The following is a 19,871-nucleotide window of genomic DNA, read 5'->3' on the forward strand; positions in this document are numbered from 1 at the left end:
TGATACTCATTGCTTTAGAATAGGGTATGATGAGATTAGCCCTTTGCCAGAAGAATTTGGCGCTATTTTAGGCTTCCCTGCAATAGACCTCATAGTAATCCCTAGAGTAGATGCATATTAATATAAGGATTTTGAGCGCTTCTTTAATTTAAAAGAAAGGGATTTATCAAAAATAGTAGATGGCAACATAGTTAATTTGAAAGAATTTGCACGCCATTATTTTGATAAATCTCTTTCTGAATCTTTTCATATATATAGAAGAAGGGCTTTCTTATTTTGCATGCTTAATCAATTTTTTCTTAGTAGTGGTAAAAATAATGAAGGTCAATCAATTATAACCACCGTTCTAGAAAAATTGAATCAGGGAGAAATCTGATGCCATTGATAGTTGGAGAGACCATGATTAGTCTCGATGAATTGAAAAGGAACCCAAAAGCACCTTTTCGCGGCTCTACAATTTTATTACAGGTAGAAAAATAATATTTTTAATTACAAAAATCAATAAATATATTTTTGTATTGTAATAATAATTTATTTGCGTCGTAATTTTTTTACAGATGTGGCTAATGGAAAGGCTAGAATTAATTAGCCCTCCGGACAATATTGAGAAGTATACTCCCAATTGCTTCGTGAGGAGGAAGAAATGCTTCCCTAAAATTGGGCGCCATGGGTGGAGAAAGGTCTTCGAATCTCGCAATTTTACTATCAAGTGGGTCGTCCCATGGTGGAAAATAAAAAGGATGGTTGGTGTCAACAAGCAACCCTTCTGCCGTCTTCCAAGTTTGTCTCGTATGACTTATTATTATCCCTTCAGGGTAAAAAGAAAATACGGCTTGCTTCAGAATATTCCTTTCGGGGATCTTCGTCCTCCCTATGAGTACCCTGTTTCCCAGGAAGTAGACAGATTTGATGCTTACTGGAGTGCTAGACCTTTATGGGAAGTGATTACCCAAAAGGTTCCTCCTTCTTTGCCCAATGATGTGAAGAAGTGGTTGCTGAAGAAAGATCAGGGTAGAACTAATGTGAAGAGTCGTCTAGGTGACAGGGTAATTCTTGGCAAGGAACGCTTAGGTGCAAGAGTTGAATTCAAAACACCTGCAATGCCTAGGAAGAAAAGTACTACCAAAGATAAGGGAAAAAGGAAAGCTGACACCACAGATAAAAAAGCTTGGGTAGAAAAGAAGCATGGAGTCCTAGCTGAAGGGGAGACCATCTACTCTAACATTGAATGTAGGTCCTCTAAAGGATGCCTACTAGCTAAGGTTATGGATGAGGAGGAGGAAGCAGACAAAAATTGGAAAAGGGCTAGGAAAGAAAAGAAAGATTAGGAGCATTGCTTAATTTCAAATTATTAGACTTAGTTTATATTTTTCATTTAAAGTTAATTTATTTCATCTTTATTTAAATTCCATCAATAATGTAATTTATTTTTATTAATGAAATTTTAGCTTTTAATTAAATTATTTACTTGAAATTTATTTTATTAAAGCAATGAAAACCAAAAAAAAATTAATTTACCAGAAATTCTTCGAGTACGGAAGTCGAAAATTTTCCGAAAAAACACCGAAATTTGCCCAGAATTTATCTGCAAATTGGCGCCGCGTATTTGCCACAGGCGCCTGCCAGAGCAGTCTGGCGCCAGGCGCCAATTCCATCGGCTGGCGCTGATGGTTGTTGGCTGGCGCCAGAGCTTGATCTTCTGTCGAATTTTTAACTAATTCTGGGACGCGAGAATGTCGAAAAATAAGGTGGCCGAACCCGTAAAGGGTTGCCTACGTATCCTTTCTTAAGGAATCAGGCCAAACGTAGCTCTCTTGAGTATCCTACTCAAGTAATTATGGGTAGTATTTTTTAAGTTGGTTTAGATTTGTCATGTTTGAGAACTCATAGCCATCCATATCAGCTAGTTTTGCTGCACCTCCTGACAGGATTGTTTTGATAATGTAGGGTCCAGACCAATTAGGTCTAAATTTTCCTCTTGGATCTAAAACATTTTTCCTTAGTGCTTTTAACACCAAGTCTCCTACTTTGTTGTTTCTTGTCTTGACATTCTTATTAAAATGCCTAGCCATGCGAGTTTGATAACACTGAGTGTGATGCAGAGCTTCTAGTCGTTTCTCATCAAGTAGAATTAATTCCTCATATCTTGTCCTAGTCCATTCAACTTCATCGAGTTTACTCTCTAACGCAATGCGTAAAGATGGTATTTCTAATTTGACAGGTTGTACGGCATCCATTCCATATACCAAGGAAAATGGTGTATTTCCTGTTGATGTGCGAATTGACGTGCGGTAACCCCATAATGCGAAGTGAAGTTTGTCAGGCCAATCCTTATAATTTTTTCCGTCATTTTCTCGATGATAGTCTTTAGGTTTTTATTAGCTGCCTCGACTGCTCCATTTTCTTGAGGTCTGTAAGGGGAAGAATGATGATGTTGAATGTCGTATTTTTGTAGCAATTCTTCACATTCGGCTTGAAAGTGAGTTCCATTGTCACTTATCATTTCATGTGGGACTCCGTATCAACAAACAATATTTCTCTCGATAAAGAGTGCTACATGTTTTGCAGTGATTTTAGCGTATGATTGCGCTTCGACCCACTTTGTGAAGTAATCAATTACTACTAAGATATATTCGTGGCCTCCTGTTCCTGGGGGAGTGATTTTGCCGATGATGTCAATTCCCCATGTAGAGAATGTCCATGGCGATGTGTAGGTGTAGAGCAAGGATGGGGGAATATGTTGTAAATTGGCATAAATTTGGCAGTTAGGGCATCTTTTTACGTATTGATGGCAATCCCTATTCATTGTAGTCCAATAATATCCTTCTCGCATTATTTTCTAGACTAACATTTTGCCATTTATATGAGTGCCACAGATTCCTTCGTGGACTATTCTCATTGCTCTTTGTGCATCCTTTTTTCCTAAGCATAAGAGGGCTCGACCTTTAGGTACCCTTTTATGTAGCTCGTTTTCTATGAGTACATATTGGGAAGCCAAAAGCCTTAATGCTCGTTTTTCTCTTTTTTCAGCGTGGGGAGGGTATTCTCCTTTAGTGACATAATTGAGTATATCCGTGTACCATGGTTCTTCTTCCTCTTCTTCTTCGCCTTGGACTACTTTGTCGTCTTCGATAGCCTGGATGTATGCTGGTTTGTGCCTTTTTTCTATAGTTAGTGGCTTTTGCTCGATTTCCGTGGGAATCCTAACCATTGAGGCTAGTCTTGACAAGGCATCATCAAATTGATTTTCTTCCCTAGGTAGATATGTGTATTCTACCTTCTCTAACTGATCAGTAAGAGTTTCCAAATAGGTTTGGTAAGGGGCTAGGCTTTCGCTCCTTACTTTCCACCTTTTAGATATCTGATTGATAATCAAAGAAGAGTCTCCGAATATCCTTAACTTTTTTACTCCCAATGTCAAAGCTGTTTCAAGGCCTACCACACATGCTTCATATTCAGCAGCATTGTTGGTAACGTCGAAATCAAGCTTTATGGAGATTGGAACATGCTCTTCTTTAGGTGATACTAGTAATACTCCAACGCCACATCCCTTTTGGTTTGAGGCTCCGTCGAAGTATAAGGTCCAAGTATCATCTTCAGTAACCATTAAGTCTTCATCTGGAAATTCATTGTCTTGTATTGGCGTCGAGTCTTCTATTGGGAAGTCTGCTAGAAAATCTGACACCACGGATACTTTGATAGCTTTTTGTGGCATGAACCTTACATCATACTGGGCTAGATTGACTATCCCTCTCGATATGCGTCCATTGAGTGTAGATTTCTCGAATAGATACTTGAGTGGTTCTAATCGGGAAACCACGAAGACGGTATGCACTAGCATGTAATGTCTTAATTTGGTTGTGGCCCACACCAAGGCGAGGCACAACTTCTCAAGTGGTGTATAGCGTGCTTCGTATTCGAGCATCTTTTTGCTTAGATAGTATATTGCATTCTCTTTGACTTCTACTTCTTGTGCTAGCAAAGCTCCCATTGTCTCTTTGGTAACCGTCAAATATAACCTAAGAGGTATTCCGGGGAGTGGTGGTGCTAATACGAGAGGATTTGCGAGATAGGCTTTGATCTTTTCAAAGGCTTTTTGACACTCGTCATCCCATATTAATGGTACATTCTTCTTGAGTTTTTTGAAGATTGGTTCACATATTGTCGTTAATTTTGATATGAACCTACTTATATATTGCAACCGGCCAATAAATCCTCGAATCTGTTTCTCAGTCTTGGGCGGTGGCATTGACATGATTGCTTTGATCTTGGTTGGGTCTATCTCTATTCCTCTAGAGCTTATGACATATCCCAAATTCTTGCCTGAGGTAACTCCAAAAGCGCACTTAGCTGGATTCAACCTCATATTATAATTTCTTAGCCTTTCAAAAAATTTCCTTAAGGCTACTTGATGGCCTGGACGGTCTTTTGATTTTACAATCATGTCGTTGACATATACCTCGACTTCTTTATGCATCATGTCATGGAGTAAGGCAGTTGCTGCACGTTGGTAAGTAGCACTCGCATTTTTCAACCCGAATGGCATTACCGTGTAGCAGTAAGTGCCCCATGGTGTTATAAAAGTTGTTTTCTCCATGTCTTCTTCTGCCATGAGAATCTGGTTGTAACCTGTACCCATCCATGAACGAGAGGAGTGCGTGATTTGTCGTGTTATCTACCAGAATATCGATGTGTGGAGGGAAGTCGTCCTTTGGACTTACCTTATTTAAATCTCGATAGTCGAGCCTTCCGTCTTTCTTCGGAACTGGGACGACGTTGACGACCCATTCGGGGTATTTGGATACCTTGATGAAACCTGCAGTTATTTGTTTTTGAACTTCTTCTTTTATTTTAAGAGCTACGTCGGGTTTCATTCGACGTAACTTTTGTTCGGGTTTCATTCCTGGAATTAGTGGTATAGTGTGTTGAGCTATTTCTCTATTAATGCCTGGCATATCTTCGTATGACCAAGCAAATACATCGATAAATTCTTTAAGTAAGTTGATTAAATTGGTTCTTTCTTGTTTATTCAGTGTTAATCCGATTTTAACTTCTCTTTTATGGGTTGAATCATTTGAGATATCAACCGTTTCAGTTTCTTCAATTACCGGTGTTTTCTTATCGAGTATTTCCATTGCTTTAATAATTTCTTTGTCTTTTTCATTGTTAGTTAAGCAATGCTCGTCATCTTAGGTTAGAGAAGAACACGAGAAATAAGGAGAAGGAGAAATATTATTATACTCTGAGATCATTACATCAAAGAGTGATATGTCCTCAGGGACTTGATCACTAACTATTCTAGGAGAAGAAATAGGAGGGGGAGGTGCTACTACTAAAGACTTAGAAGACTCTAAGGGAAAAGACTTCGACTCAGACTCAGACGACTCTTCAAACATTGGTCCTTGCCCTGTCGTGATGGATATCTTCCTTCCGCTTGGAGTAGTCACCTTGATCGTCTTGCGCCACCCTTGTAGCGATCCTTCAGTTGGAGTGATTAACTTCGAGGGATCGAAGCTTTCGCTTTGTAGGACTGTCTGAATGAGCGAGGAGTTATCCTCTTTATAAGTTGGCTCATTCTTTTCTCGCCCAAACAGTAATCCCATGACGTTAAAGTCAAAGCATTGGGGTGCTTTCTCCTTGTGGACAGGAGTTGGGATTTCATCAGTGAAGTAGCAATCCAAGAAAATCTCAAATCCCGATTGCCTTATGCCGTTTACGACAAATGGTTCGGGAAATTTATGGCATGGATAGTCCTCTCCTTCTTTTATGAATTGACCATAAAGTGTAAAGGGTACTAATCCATTGGGATTGCTTTCTTTTGAATGCGAGCGTCCCTACGCGCCTTTGACTTTTCCTAGGCTCGCTTGAGATCTTTCCGAGTCGGTTCAAAACCAAGTCCGAAAGTGTCTAACTTAGGGAGGCCAGGTAACTCCAGCGGTTTTGTCGTTCCTTTCTTCTTTCCTAGGGTCATCCCAGGAAAATGTCCTTGTTTCTTCAGCATGGCATTTACAATCATGTTGGAATGGGGGTCATGGCAAAGAGGGGTCCTTTCATCCTCCTGGATTAAGGAGACTTCTTCGTTAAAGCCCTATAAATCTTCATCATCCTCGTCATGCTCCACATTAATGATCGGATTCTCTATAGACTTGATCCTCATAGGCGAAGCATCGATGGTGATAGGAATTCCCCCAACTATAGCTTTTACTTGTTGGTGGAGAGATGAAGGGAAGACCTTTAGATCATGAAGCCAAGGGCGTCCCAACAACAAATTGAATGAAGCTTTAATGTCTACTACTTGGAAAGTAGTAGCATGTTCTATTGCTCCCGCCGTTACATTCAGGGTAATTTTACCAAGAGCTTGACGACGAGTGTTGTCATAGGCCCTTATTCCTTGTGTAGACGGAGTTAAATATTCGTCCCTTATGCCTAGCATCCTCGCAGTTCTAAGTGGACATACGTTGATGGCCGATCCATTGTCTACAAGAGTTATAGGAACATTCATCCTCTTGCAAACTACTGTGCGGTTTAATGCCTTGTAATGTTTGTCACCCTCTGGGGGTAAATTCTTGTCAGAAAAGGTGATCAAATTAATTGGACTAGGAAGATCACTTGTGAGGAAGTTGGCTAATCCCTCAAGAGTAGTGTCAGAATCTATCCCAATTTTGTCCAAGGCATTCATTACAGCTAACCTATGTTCTCGAGATGTTGCCAAAAGTTTCCATACGTTAATATCAACTTTTGTCTTCTTAAACTTCTTAACAATATCATTGTCTTCAATGATAGGTATGGGAACTTGTTGTGTGGTTGGCATAGGTTGTGTTGAAATGGGAGGTTGCATTCTCCCGGATCTTGTGAGGACGTCTATCGATGAGTCTTCTTCAGCCCAAACGTCATCCCTGGCGTACGACACAGAAGGTGGAGATCCTATTATGTCTTTTAAGTATACATCTTCTTCATCACTATCACAAACTCCATTAATGGTTGCATCATCTTCTTGTTGCACTTGGACTAGTTTCTTTTCATCAATCATTTTCTGAACCAAATCCTTGAATTTGAAACAGTTTTCTATTGTGTGACCCCCTGATTGATGATACTAACAGTAATATCTATCCATCCTTTTCAATGATTCGAATGGTTTCGGTTCGAGAGGTTTGATCTCGCCACTCTCGGAGAGCATTTCGAACATTTGTGCATATGGGATCCCAATTGGAGTGTAAATTCTATTACTCTTCTTGGGTTTTTCAGTGACTTGTAAGAAAAAACGCTTTACCTCATAAGTCGTTCCCTTGCTAGCTAGAGGTAATGAGATCTTATTAGCTTCCACAAGATCTTGGATGAGGTTTTGAAACCTGTAGCATTCATTTGTAGTATGACCGTTTCCTTGATGGTAATTGCAGTATGATTTAGGATCCCACTTCGGAGATCGCTTTTCTGGTGTTGGATCCTCTGTTGGACCAATAGGTTTGATTAGTCCTTGATCATAGAGATGATTAAAGGTAGCATCATAGGTCATTCCTATGGGTGTGAATTCTCTTTTAGGTTTATCTTTCAGAAGTGGAACCTCGTCATATTTCTTTTGGGATTCCTTTATAGCTTTGAGAGCTTCACGTAGTAAATGTGATACCTCCATCATCGACAGTGTGAGCAATTGTATATCTTCTTTACTTGCCGGTTCTGGAAGGTTATCCTTGACATCAAAAAAGGTTTCAATTAGGGTTTCAATTAGCCGACCTTGGTGATACTTATAGTGTGCATTGGGGTTTCAATTAGCCGACCTCTTTTTGAATGGTGGGTCCCCAAATGGTCCAATAGGAGTTATAAGACCTTTTGCATTTAATCGATCAAATGCGGTGTCATAACTCATGCCAATAGGAGTAAAGTTCCTCCTAAATGGTTTCTTCTTTCCTTGATTGTTCATAGCAAGGAATTCACCTAAATTAAAAGTGCTAACGTTATTTGAGTGGGTGGTTTTGGAAGAAGAAGGATTGTTGTTTTTCTTTCCTCTCCAGCCACTGTTGGAGTTATTGTTGGCAGCTTTTAACTTAGCCAGGTCGTCTTCAATATTGATCCCAATGTCATAGACGGCCTTGAAGGTATGGAGATTATTTTGATACTTGAGATGCTTGGAATATTTTTCTTGAAGAGTTTTTATGAACAATCTTACAGACTCTTTTTCACTTGGCACCTCAATCATCTTAGCTGAGGTTTCCCTCCATTTGTTAAAGAAAGAGGTGAAGCCTTCGTTCTCTTTCTGTTTGAGGATTTCAAGTTCCCTATGGTCAGTCTCAACCTGAATGTTGCACTTGTACCTATCAACAAAAGAGTTTGCTATGGACTCCCAGGTAGAGGTCTTTTCTTTCTCGAGAGAAAAGAACCATTGTTGGCAAACGGTCTCGAGAGATAGTGAGAACAGAGAGGGGAAAACCTTCTTATCGATACCCTTAATACTCATTATTATTTCGAATGCTCTTAAATGAAAATAAGGGTTATCAGTTGCTCTGAATTTCGGGATGTCGTTGGCATTGAGCTTCTGTGGAAGAAGATCTTTGTCCACTGAGACCCCTTGTGATGTAAGCCCTTGAAACTTGTAGTCGCTAGACAGCTTGCTTAGACTCTCTTGCATGAGGTCCATCTGTTGTTGCTTCGCGGGACCATCGATCTTGAGTGTGAGAAGCTTCAGTGTCTCAGTCACGGTAACCAGTTGGTTCCTAAGCTCATTGACTTCTTCCTGTGTTGCCATTATAGTCTTAGCTTTCCTATTGCGAGCTACGGGTTTGTCGAAAAGTTGGACTTGTACAAAAAGGTTTTCTTTGATTAACCGTCCTTCCTTTCTTGACCACGCGCTGTAAATTAAACCATTTTGCGTCTTAATTACTTGACTCGAATCAACTTGACTTTACGGTTTATTTAAAAAATAATAAAATAATAAAATAATAAAATAAAATAAAATAAAAAATGGGTGCATATTTTGGAAAAAATAAAGTACATAAAATAATGTACATATTTTTAGGGAACTAAGTATAGTTTTTTTTTTTAAATTGGAGGATTAATATCCGACTTTCCCCCCTAAAAAAATGACGGAAAAAATGCGCATAAGACTCTCTTAGACATGGTCAAAGTATGTGTATTGGTGTATGCGTTGAGTGTAAGTGGCATGATTGGACTCTTGTGTAAGACCATGGGACTTAGTGCCTAAACTCGATTAATGACTCAAATAATTACTATTGACAGCAAAACTTAACCGAATTAATTAGCAAACTGATTAATTAGACACTAGGTGACGACTCGACCAATAATCCGAATTGTCGGCCAAACGACAAGACTGGCGTCACACTGTGTAGCTTGGCGCCAGACGACAGAGATGTCGCCAGGCGTGGCGCTACAGCTCAGACTTTGGCGCCAATATTGGAGCTTCAATCTGGGACTGTTTTCGGTGTTATTAATCAGCTGGGGTATGCCTAAAGTCGTACTAGGTTAATTTTGATTCAAATATTAGACTTTATTTACTCAAATTAATTAATTAATTAATTAATTAATTAGGCAAAGTTCTTTAAGTCATTAATTTATTTAATCTCAACACGAGTCAACAAACGGTTAAGAGAAACATAGAATATATGCACAACAAGTAATGCGCAATTAGTCAAGTAGGCACAATATGATGCAATGCATTTGCAACCTAACCATGGCTCTAGTTCTCTAAAGTTCGGGGTATGGTTTAGTCAATAGAGGGTCAATGGTTAATTGTCCGGATGCACCGCGCGGAAGCCTAACCGTGAAGGGTTGGCGCGAGTGGATGGGACACCGCGAGTTTAGAAAAACTCGCTTCCATGGTTTGGTGAATTCAACATTCTCGGATGTACCCTTTGTTGCACAGAGCGTTCAATCGGGTAGATGGAGCATGAATTGCCAGAGGGTTATGTCCATATGTAGAACACATATGGGTTTCGGAAAAGTGAGAAAAACTCAATCAGGAAGTAGGATCGAGCAAACAATATGAAAAATTGGTCGAAATTAGAACGCATATTTCTGGCTCGGTATTGGAAGAATTTGGCGCCAGCAAACAGAGCTTGGCGCCAGGTTTTAGCTGTAGCGCCTGGCGACAAGCCTGTCGTCTGGCGCTACAGTTAAATGTCTGGCGCCAATGCTTTGGTCGCTGACGCTAATTCCTACATGCCTCAACAACTTTCAGTGCTCGATAAAATTTTCCAGTTTCGCACAGTGTTATTTCGGTCCTAGTTGTGAAAGATATTTCTCAAATTTCCTACGTGTAAAATCCTATGTTTTTAAATTATTACGGATGGTCTTTCCAATGAGATCTTTTTTATGCATATGACAATAATGTTAATCAAAATTACGCACATGAAATACTTAGAACGTTTCGAGTCTCATCCACTCATTCTAAATCATTGCCGAAACAAATTCAGGAATTAAAATAGAAATCCTCCCCAGTGGAGTCGCCAAACACTATAGGGAATAATTTCAAGCGTTAAACCCCTAGCTCGAACCCCACTGTGGTCATACACTAAAGTACGGTGGCGTCCAAAAGGGAAGAAGTAAAGCAAAAGAGTCGCCAACAAGTTTTAGGAACTTGTAAACCGTTCACAGGGTGAAGGTTACACCCCTTAACGATCCAAGAGATCGTCAACTCCATAAGGTCTAGAACCAAATAAGGGTTCGGGGATGAAGGTACAAATCTAACCTAAAAGAGATTGAACCTGCCCTAATAATAGGCCTCTGCTTTATTCTGATCGTATTCATGTGCGCTTTCTGACTAACATGCAATCAATAGGTTTAACCCTAAACCTGTTTATCTATGTTGGTTGAATATCAATGCACAAATAAACTATTATTGGCGATCACTTGAATTATAATCAAATTAGCCCTAACAAGATTATTAATTATCTTATTAAGCGTGATTACAAGTACCAATTTCCTTTAAACATGCATAAAAGGCATGATCAAGCAATAACAATGAATATATCAAGCAACATAATAATAATAATAATAATAATAATAATAATAATAATCATAATAATCATAAAATTATAATAATAATAATAATAATAATAATAATAATAATAATAATATTCATAACAATAATCATGAATCATAAAAATAATCATAATCATAATTAATAATCTTAAATCATGTTAAAGCATAATAATAGCAAGATCCTAGACATGATACTAACAAGATTAATAACAAACCCTAGCATGTCACTAAGCAATAAAAATCAAATCTTTAGCCCTAACATGATACTAACAATCATAAATATTAGAAAGAACATAGGAGGCATCGTAACAATCATATTTAATATTAAAAATACCCTAGACATGATACTAGGAATATCATAATAACAATTTAAACATGATTTCTACATCATAACATCAATAAAAAAACCATTAAAGTACTTACTTTGATGCCTCGTACCTCTTTCTAATAACAAAATACACACGTTAGTAACTTCAAGGAAAATAATAATCGAAACAATTAAATTAAATAATTGAAATAGAGATTTGGGACCAAACCCTGAGAAATTAAACTTTTCACGTCTAGGGCGAAGGCAACTTCGAATATGGCTAGGTGTTTCTAGATCTTGAGAATGCGGAATTTTGTATGTGAAAGACTAGTTTAGAAAAAGAGAAAGAGAGAGATGAGTGAATGATTACAGAAAAACTTGATGAGAATTAGCGAATGATTGAAAGAGAATTGAAAACTGGTTGTAGGTGAATGAAAACGGAGTTTTTACGACGTTATTTATAGAGAAAATCAGCCAAAAAGATAAAATTAACAAAACAGAGTATTGGCGCAACTGAAACAGAGCTGGCGCCAACATTAGGCTATTGGCGCCAGGCGCCAGCCTTAGCGTCAGGCGCCAATGCCTGGCGTTTGGCGCTAACACCGTTTTTGACGCGCTTTCTCAAATCAGATATATTTTTCCGTACAGGAGGATAAAATCGTATCTTTTCCTCAAAAAATGCTCTTTGATTTTAATTAAAACTCTGAAAAGTCAACAAAAGTCAATTTATCATTGCTAATTGAATTAGGAATGAAAAGAAACTTCTAGAAGAATCTAGAAGACTAAAACCATTCCTAATTACATTAGGAATGATAAATCTATATTAGGCCCTCCCCTAGATCATTGGGCCGCACAAAAGGCTCAAACCGGGCCAAATTTAGTAAATTGGCCATAACTTCCTCAATATTCATCGGAATTGGGCTTATAATATATCGTTGGAAAGCTCTTGTCAAGCCCCATCCAACTACACTACTGTTGGACCCATATCATGGACCAACCAAACTGGATTGGATGTTCTCTTAAAATAAGTTTTCAAAACAGAGAGAAGAGAAAAGAAATTAAAACTATCCGCAACGCTAGACTTTCCACACTTTCACCTTATTCGATTATGATTCGACGTGAAAGGTACTCATCACTGGGTTTGGTTTTGGGGAGATACAAATGGGTGTATACAGAAAGCAATCAAGAGATTCTTGATGAGAGTTGGTGATTGAAAAAGGGAGGTTTTAGGAGGCTATTTATAGAGAAATTCAGCCGGATATGATAAAAAACAAATCAGAGTTTCGAAAAGAATAAAACACGATCGCAGTGTCAAACACGCGTGTGGCGCCAAATGCTGGACTCTAGCGCCAGACGCCAGGTCTAGCGCCACTAGCGCCAGACGCCAGGCATGGCAACAGGCGTTGGTCCTGTCGTCAGACGCTGGAAATAAATTTCCACGCGTTTTCTTAATTTGATAAAATTTAGCCGTATGAGAGGGCAAAATCGTATTGCATGGGTTATTTAGTCAGTTTTATAGGGATTACTTGGTTCGGCCAGATGGTTTGGCTAGCCGCATAAAAAATACGTTGTTATTCAACTTTATTTTTAGAAAAATATTAGAGAATCATTAAAAATATGTTTTAATCATTAAAATTAATTTTATTTTTGGTAAAAACACTTTTAGTTTAGAATAATTTAATTTCAATAAAAAAAAAATCAAGTCAATATAAATATTTATTTACAAACAAAGCTACAAAAAGTACACAATTATATAAATAAATGATATGATATTATATGTCTAAATATTTTACATTATCAAAACGGATTATATAATCGTATTTAACATTCAAGCTAAAACGTTTAGGACAATCTGAGCGAGCTTGTCCGAGCACAAAACTATATAATACCATATCAGTAATAGATAAATTCGGTATCGCAGTCAGGCCACGAGACAACGACACTTGACATTCCAGTTTTTCGCCAAGTGTTGCGCCATGTAGGCGACAGATAGATATTGTTGTAATTAGATTAGATGTCATATTAGATTGGATTGGATAGATTTGTGTAAGATAAAAAAAAAAGTATACACAAAATAATTTATAACTCTTTTGAAATATAAAATATCTTTTTATTAAAAATAGAATTTTAACACACCACATATTATAGTTAATATGAATATCCAATTAACAATAGAATTTTACTCCTATAGGAATGACCACATAGTTAAAATTATAAATATGGCCATGTATCATTAATTTTTTTATCTAACATTTTAGAATATATATATATATAAATACTAATAAAAATTATAATTGTAATTATTATTGTTATTATTATAATTATAATATTAATAATACAAAACATGCCCACAAATAAGTACATTCTCAATAATGACTATCTGGGACAACGCCCGGGGCATGTACTAGTATCATCAAAACCGGGTTAATATTCCTAGCCATTGGGTTAATACTAATTTATCATTGGAATTTTTTAAAGGTTATTTTGACTTTTACCACCTGACAAAAACCCCAAAATTGCTTTTACCACCTCTACAATCAAAAGTTTTATTTTACTACCTCATAAAAAAATTAAAGTTAGATCTTTACCACCACAGCCTACCTCCGGTGACGGAAAATTGTTGTGGGCCCCATTATTTTTCATTTTTGTCCAAATTAAAAGGTTAAAACCCAATTTTCCTCTCTATATCTCCATTTTCTCACCTTCCCCATTCAATTGCAATCAATTTCTCACCTTCCTCTATTAAATTTTCTGAAATTTAACCTCTCTCCTCTCAATTTGTATTCTCCTCTAACTCTCAACTTCATCACTATCTTTCGCATCTAGAGAAGAGGTGGCACCACAAAATTTTATGATGGTGATACACTTGTGGAGGACATTTCCTACTGCAATTGACAACCACCAGCATCAACATTACATCTTATTGAACACAATTATCATTCTTAAACCCTAATTACATAAACCAATTGCGCGCAATTTTAAAAAACCCCAAATTATTTGATACAAACATGAACCCTAATTTTTAAAATCCGAAATTGGGATCAATTCATAAGGGTCTGTTCTCTTCCGTTGAAATTCAGTTCAGTTTATTTCAGTTCAGTTTAGCTCTTAATTTATGTATAATGATATTGCTAATGATATAAAGCCAAATTTCATTCTTTTAAGCTCTTATTACAACAACAACAACAACGACAACAACAACAACAACAACGACAACGACAACAACAACAACAACAACGACAACAACAACAACAACAACAACAACAACAACAACAACAATAACAACAATAATAATAATAATAATAACAATAATAATAATAATCAATAAGTAATAAATAATAATAATAATAATAATCAATAAATAATAATAATAATAATAATAATAATAATAATAATAATAACAATAATAATTGAAATAATAATACTAATAATAATAATCAATAAATAATAATAATAATAGTCATCAATAAATAATAATAATAATAATAATAACAATAATAATAATAATAATAATAATAATAATCAATAAATAATAATAATAATCATCAATAATTAATAATAATAATAATAATAATATTATTATTATTAATAATATGTACATTTGTATATACACATATGTATAGTAATAAATAATCAATAAATAATCAAAGATCATTGATCTGTAGTTGAAAATCACTAATTAATAAGTTCAGTTCAGTTCAGTTCAGTTCAGCTAAATTCAGTCAATCGGAACAGGCCCTAAGTCATATCCACACTGAAAATCAAACATAATAATTGGAACATAATCAAGACAAGAATTGTGAAAATATACATAATAATTCATGGTATTTGAAAATGAACTGAAATGCGTACTTCCAATTCCCCCTCAACCACGTTTTTAAACGAGCACAAATCTGTAACAATGGGATGCTAGGATTGTTAGGGTAGAGCGAATTTGAGGATTTTGGAAGAAATTCGCATGTACGAGCTGAATTCATGGATTTATTTGGACGAAAAGAGGGACCTTGGTTTAGTTATACAACATAATCAAGGAAAATTGGGGTAAAATTGAAAAAATAGACGTTAGTGTGGGGCCACAATAATTTTCCGCCACCGGAGCTAGGTTGTGGTGGTAAAATTTATCTTTAATTTTTTTATTAGGTGGTAAAATAAAACTTTTGATTTTGAAGGTGGTAAAAACAATTTTTGGGTTTTTGTGAGGTGGTAAAATACAAAAATTTCCTTTTTTAGACACTCATATGGTCCAAGATATAGTTTTAAGTCTAATTGACTATTTCATTATATTCTATGTGTAGATTGTGTACTTTTAATATACACAAAATAAAAGAAATAAAAAAAAAAACAAATAAATAAATAAATAAATACACAGTGCTATAATTGTATTTTGTCCATGTTATTACTATGCATGACATTGTATATGACCTAGTGTTTTCTAAAAAATCAAACCGATCATTAAATCACAATTCACGAATGTAAAAGGAAATTAAAGCACTTTTTAGAGGAAAAACGGATGTTCAATTGTCCAAAGCACAAAGTTCAGATCTTGTAATTGCAATTTGCAACCTGACTATGCATCATGTCATATACTTTTCAACATACTATATATGTTTCTATGTTAGGTAGAATCAACAGATCAAGGTTAGGGAATTTATAGTACTACCAAAAATAATCAGTATACATACATTAATTACAAAAATTACAATATTACAACAGAGCCGTTTTTACTTGAATACATAACCAAGATGTCATCCTCAGATTTCATGAAATCATGAAAGGGCCGGACACGAAGAGCATACAATTTGAAAGGATCCGACACCAATGTTAAAAGAAGTGAGTGATAAATCAATGAATGGAAAGAAACCTTCAGGTTTCCTTCCTGTTTACATAATAGTGTTTCTCTTGATAAGATGAGGAAGCTCTCCCCTTATTCAGAAATGAGGGATGAAGAATTGTGGAAGAAATTTCTGCACAAGACGTTACTTCTGAATCTGCTCCACCTTGGCTCTAATTTTCTGCTCCAATACAGAGATCTCTGTCTCAAGGCTGAACATTCTGTTTAATGCATGCATATTTTCAAGAGTCTCAGTCAGAGTCCTGCTGTCGCTCCCATCACATCGAAGGTGCTGCATTGGACCATGAAGAATCTTGTTCACAATTCCTCGACTAAGATCATCTACTGCTCTCCTAGTTTTCTTTGGAAGATCATCGCCCATCTTTGACAAACATTTTTCGAGCTCTGCAACTCTGATTCTCTCAGCATACGCCCTCAACTTCTTGATGGTGGGGACTGTTTCCAAAGAATCCCTCCAAGCTTCAAACTGTTTGGATTCCTCTGCAATGATAGCCTGAGCTTCCATTGCTTTCCTAAGACGGTCCTCCTTGTTAGCAGCCACTACTTCTTTGAGATCATCGACATTGTATACATGTGCATTTTCAAGGTCTGAGACACACGAACCAACATTCCTTGGAACAGAAATATCAAAAAATCGCCTAACACCTCCCACTTCTGAGCCTACAGAAGGAAGAGCTTGTACATCCTCTTTCTTAAATAATAAGCTCTCTGATGCCGTGCTGGTGAAAATAACATCAGCTTCAGCAGCACAGGCAAGCATTTCAGTCAGAGGTTTGTAGATGATTTCCACATCCTGCAGTTCCTCACAAATAGCAGCAACTCTCGCCTCACTTCGGTTTACAACCACCATCTTTGTACATCCTTTTGCTACCAAGTGCTTGATCACAAGCTTACCCATTTTTCCAGCTCCAATCACCAACATTTTGGCACCAGCATGGGAAGACTCTGGAAGTTTCATCAAGGCCAACTCAACAGCTGCCGAGCTTACAGAAACTGCTCCAGCAGCTATGCTTGTCTCAGTCCTGACCCTCTTCCCAACAGTAATTGCATGCTTGAACAAACCACTGATGTTCCTTCCAAAGCCAACAACTCCCTGTCCAACTTTAACAACCTGTTTGACTTGAGCAAGAATCTGACCTTCTCCCAAAACCAAGGAGTCTAGCCCTGCTGATACTTCAAAGATGTGCTGGGTCGCATCGCTGTTGTATAGCAAAAACCTGTGCTGGCAGATCTCAGATACAGGAACTCCACTAGTCTGCCAACAAGAAGGCTAAGGTTCATAAGTAGCGATTTCATCAATGTTTCAACATGCATATGCTACACACACTTTAAGAGAAAACTAATAACTAAAAGAAGTTTCATGAATGAAACCCAACTATCAGAAAAACTGGATGACAAGAAACAACAAATTGTAAGAGAAGACGAGAATCAGAGAACAAGGCAAACTTGACTAGCTTACAGTTAGATGTAAGGAAAATCAACACATAATCATGTAAACTTAATCAGCATACGTAAAAAGATGAAAAGGAAGACAAATGACCACTCAAAACCAACTTAAAATCAAGCAGCTTAGCAGAAAATAGTCACCAAAATTAATCTGATTTTTAGGCATAGTGGCAGGCCAATGAAAAATTGATCTTCAGCACCAAGAATTACAATACCCATTTAAGTTGACATGACAATCATACAAGTTCCATGGTAATATAAACGTATAGAGACTCGGGAAATATACAGCTCCAAATTATAGCTCGTCATGTTCTCCTATCTCCACAATATCCACACAAATGTCACCGCAAAAATGATAGACTGGCTTGATACAATAATCCAAGCCATCAATAAATAAAACACACAAAACGAATTGAGATTGACAAAAATGAGCATCAATTAAACTACCTTAGACATCCATTCTGTGACCTCCTTAACTCCACGATGCTGAGATAAAGCAACAACATATATCTCCATCCTATTGCATGTGCTAAGTACAGCAGCCTCCTCAATATGGTTTAAGTTGCACAACTCTTCGATTGCTCGAGGCCATTCGGCTTCTGGAACAGCAAGCTTCTCACGCATTTCAACCGGACAAGTGTGAATGCTGAGACCGATAACAACAATGCAGCTCCTTTCCTTAGTATACCCTGGAGGATCAAAATTAAGAAAACTCAGTCACTTTATTCTTTCAAATAGCTAAACATCAACTAAATCAATTTCCAGAACACTGCAAAGATTAAAACAGATGAGCAAAACAAACATATATTCACAGAACATAAAATAAAAAATAAAAAAATTTACATATACCAGTACAAAGTAAACAATTTTCCAAAAAAAAAACAAAATATATATAAAAAAAAAGTCAGAAATTAGCTGAAAAGGCAGGACAGAACTTTAACAGTGATTACAAAAGGCGCAAATCTGGGAAGATAAAAGAACATTATTGAGCAATTATGTCAACTCTTAAGCATTTATTCCAAAAACTACCAAAATTAGAAAGCCTGCAATTGTGCTCCAACTATGAAATCCAGAAAACAGGCAATAATTTAGGGAAAAAAACAATCCAAAAAGTTCAATATCAAATGCATTAATAAAACGAACAAGATGCTCTTCGCACAAAATTCAATGCGAGATGCAAAATTTACAAAAATCATGAAATCAAACTCAATTACAAGCAAAAATCAACACTCTCCAATCACGAAACAAAAAAGGAGGAAGAAGAACATACGATCAGCAGCGGAGGTTTTGAGCTGTTCAAGAGCAGATATACTAGAAGACCGAACAGAATCAACCGAAGTAATCGCAACATCGGAAGAACCCTCACATCTAGGGCTAACCAACGGAAACCTCCGCTGAACACGGCGGTGAGTCCGACCGGAAAAGTTGATCAACGACGGCGAATAGGAGGACGACGCGGCGGCAGCGGCGGCGGCGGGAGAAGGAGAGGCGGCGTGAAGAAGAGTCTCCAAAGCGAAAGAGGTGGAAACCGCCATTGGAGACCTTCAAAGGGAGGTTGAAATAGGGAGATCTAAGAGAGAGAAAATTGGCGTGTGGAGAAAACAGGGTAATGTTTTGTTGTTCGTTAATGGAGGAGAGAGAAAATGTAATGTAGAAATAGTTGGGTGGGTTAGAGATGGGGGGGAATTATGAATTGTGGAATTTGATTGGTTGAAGGAAGACACGTTTTATCCACACGACTAGCTCTTTTGGCCCCCTACGCCTACCCAATGCAACCAATCCTTGTAACAAAATCAAGTTTGGCTGGTTGGGTTCTTTTTTTTACTCGGAGAGGAGGAAGTTTCAAAGGAGGTGTAATTTTTTTCATTGAAATTTATGAAAAACATGTGAAATGTGGACCAAGTTGCTTAATAGTTGGTGAAATTGGATTCAAGGTGAATGTGTATTGGAAAATACCATCTTGTATTAATTATACTTTGATAAGTGTTTGTTGTTGTAATTAGAGCCATAAATTTGGCCTAGTAAGATATTCGAGTTAGATTTAGATTAAGGTATTGTTGGGTTAGATTAATGTCGGGTTTAATTGACTATTGTTAGTGGTTCGGAATGAGTTTCTCTTTAATTTAGGTTTGTGTTTAATTAGATGAGTTTAGGAGATAAATTTGAATGATATATCTTTTTATTTTTGAGTTTAAGTTAAGTTTTGATTGGATTATCAACAAATCCTTCAATTGCAAGTCATCTTTAGGTTTTGGTTATCGTCACATTGGCTCT

The 19,871-nt window shown here is 36.9% G+C and overlaps 1 protein-coding gene across 1 annotated transcript; it reads right to left on the bottom strand.

Moving 5' to 3' along the window:
* Positions 1–15,938: 15,938 nt before the first annotated feature.
* On the bottom strand, positions 15,939–19,314 carry LOC110688678 (glutamyl-tRNA reductase 1, chloroplastic-like). Its single transcript, XM_021865414.1, has 3 exons — positions 18,868–19,314; positions 18,045–18,286; positions 15,939–17,406 (listed from the first exon to the last, which is right to left on the bottom strand). The coding sequence occupies exons 1-3, from the start codon at positions 19,130–19,132 to the stop codon at positions 16,276–16,278; spliced, it is 1,638 nt and encodes a 545-aa protein (XP_021721106.1). The 5' UTR covers positions 19,133–19,314; the 3' UTR covers positions 15,939–16,275.
* Between the last annotated feature and the right edge of the window lie 557 nt (positions 19,315–19,871).

This window comes from Chenopodium quinoa, unplaced genomic scaffold (genome assembly GCF_001683475.1).
Source record: "Chenopodium quinoa cultivar QQ74 unplaced genomic scaffold, ASM168347v1, whole genome shotgun sequence".
NCBI lineage: Eukaryota > Viridiplantae > Streptophyta > Magnoliopsida > Caryophyllales > Amaranthaceae > Chenopodium > Chenopodium quinoa.

Coding starts and splice junctions, on each gene's coding strand:
- LOC110688678 (XM_021865414.1), bottom strand. CDS start 19,132: ATGGCGGTTTCCACCTCTTTCGCTTTGGAGACTCTTCTTCACGCCGCC. Junction 18,287..18,867: donor CAAAACCTCCGCTGCTGATC/GTATGTTCTTCT, acceptor TTGATCCTCCAG/GGTATACTAAGGAAAGGAGC. Junction 17,407..18,044: donor TCACAGAATGGATGTCTAAG/GTAGTTTAATTG, acceptor TCTTGTTGGCAG/ACTAGTGGAGTTCCTGTATC.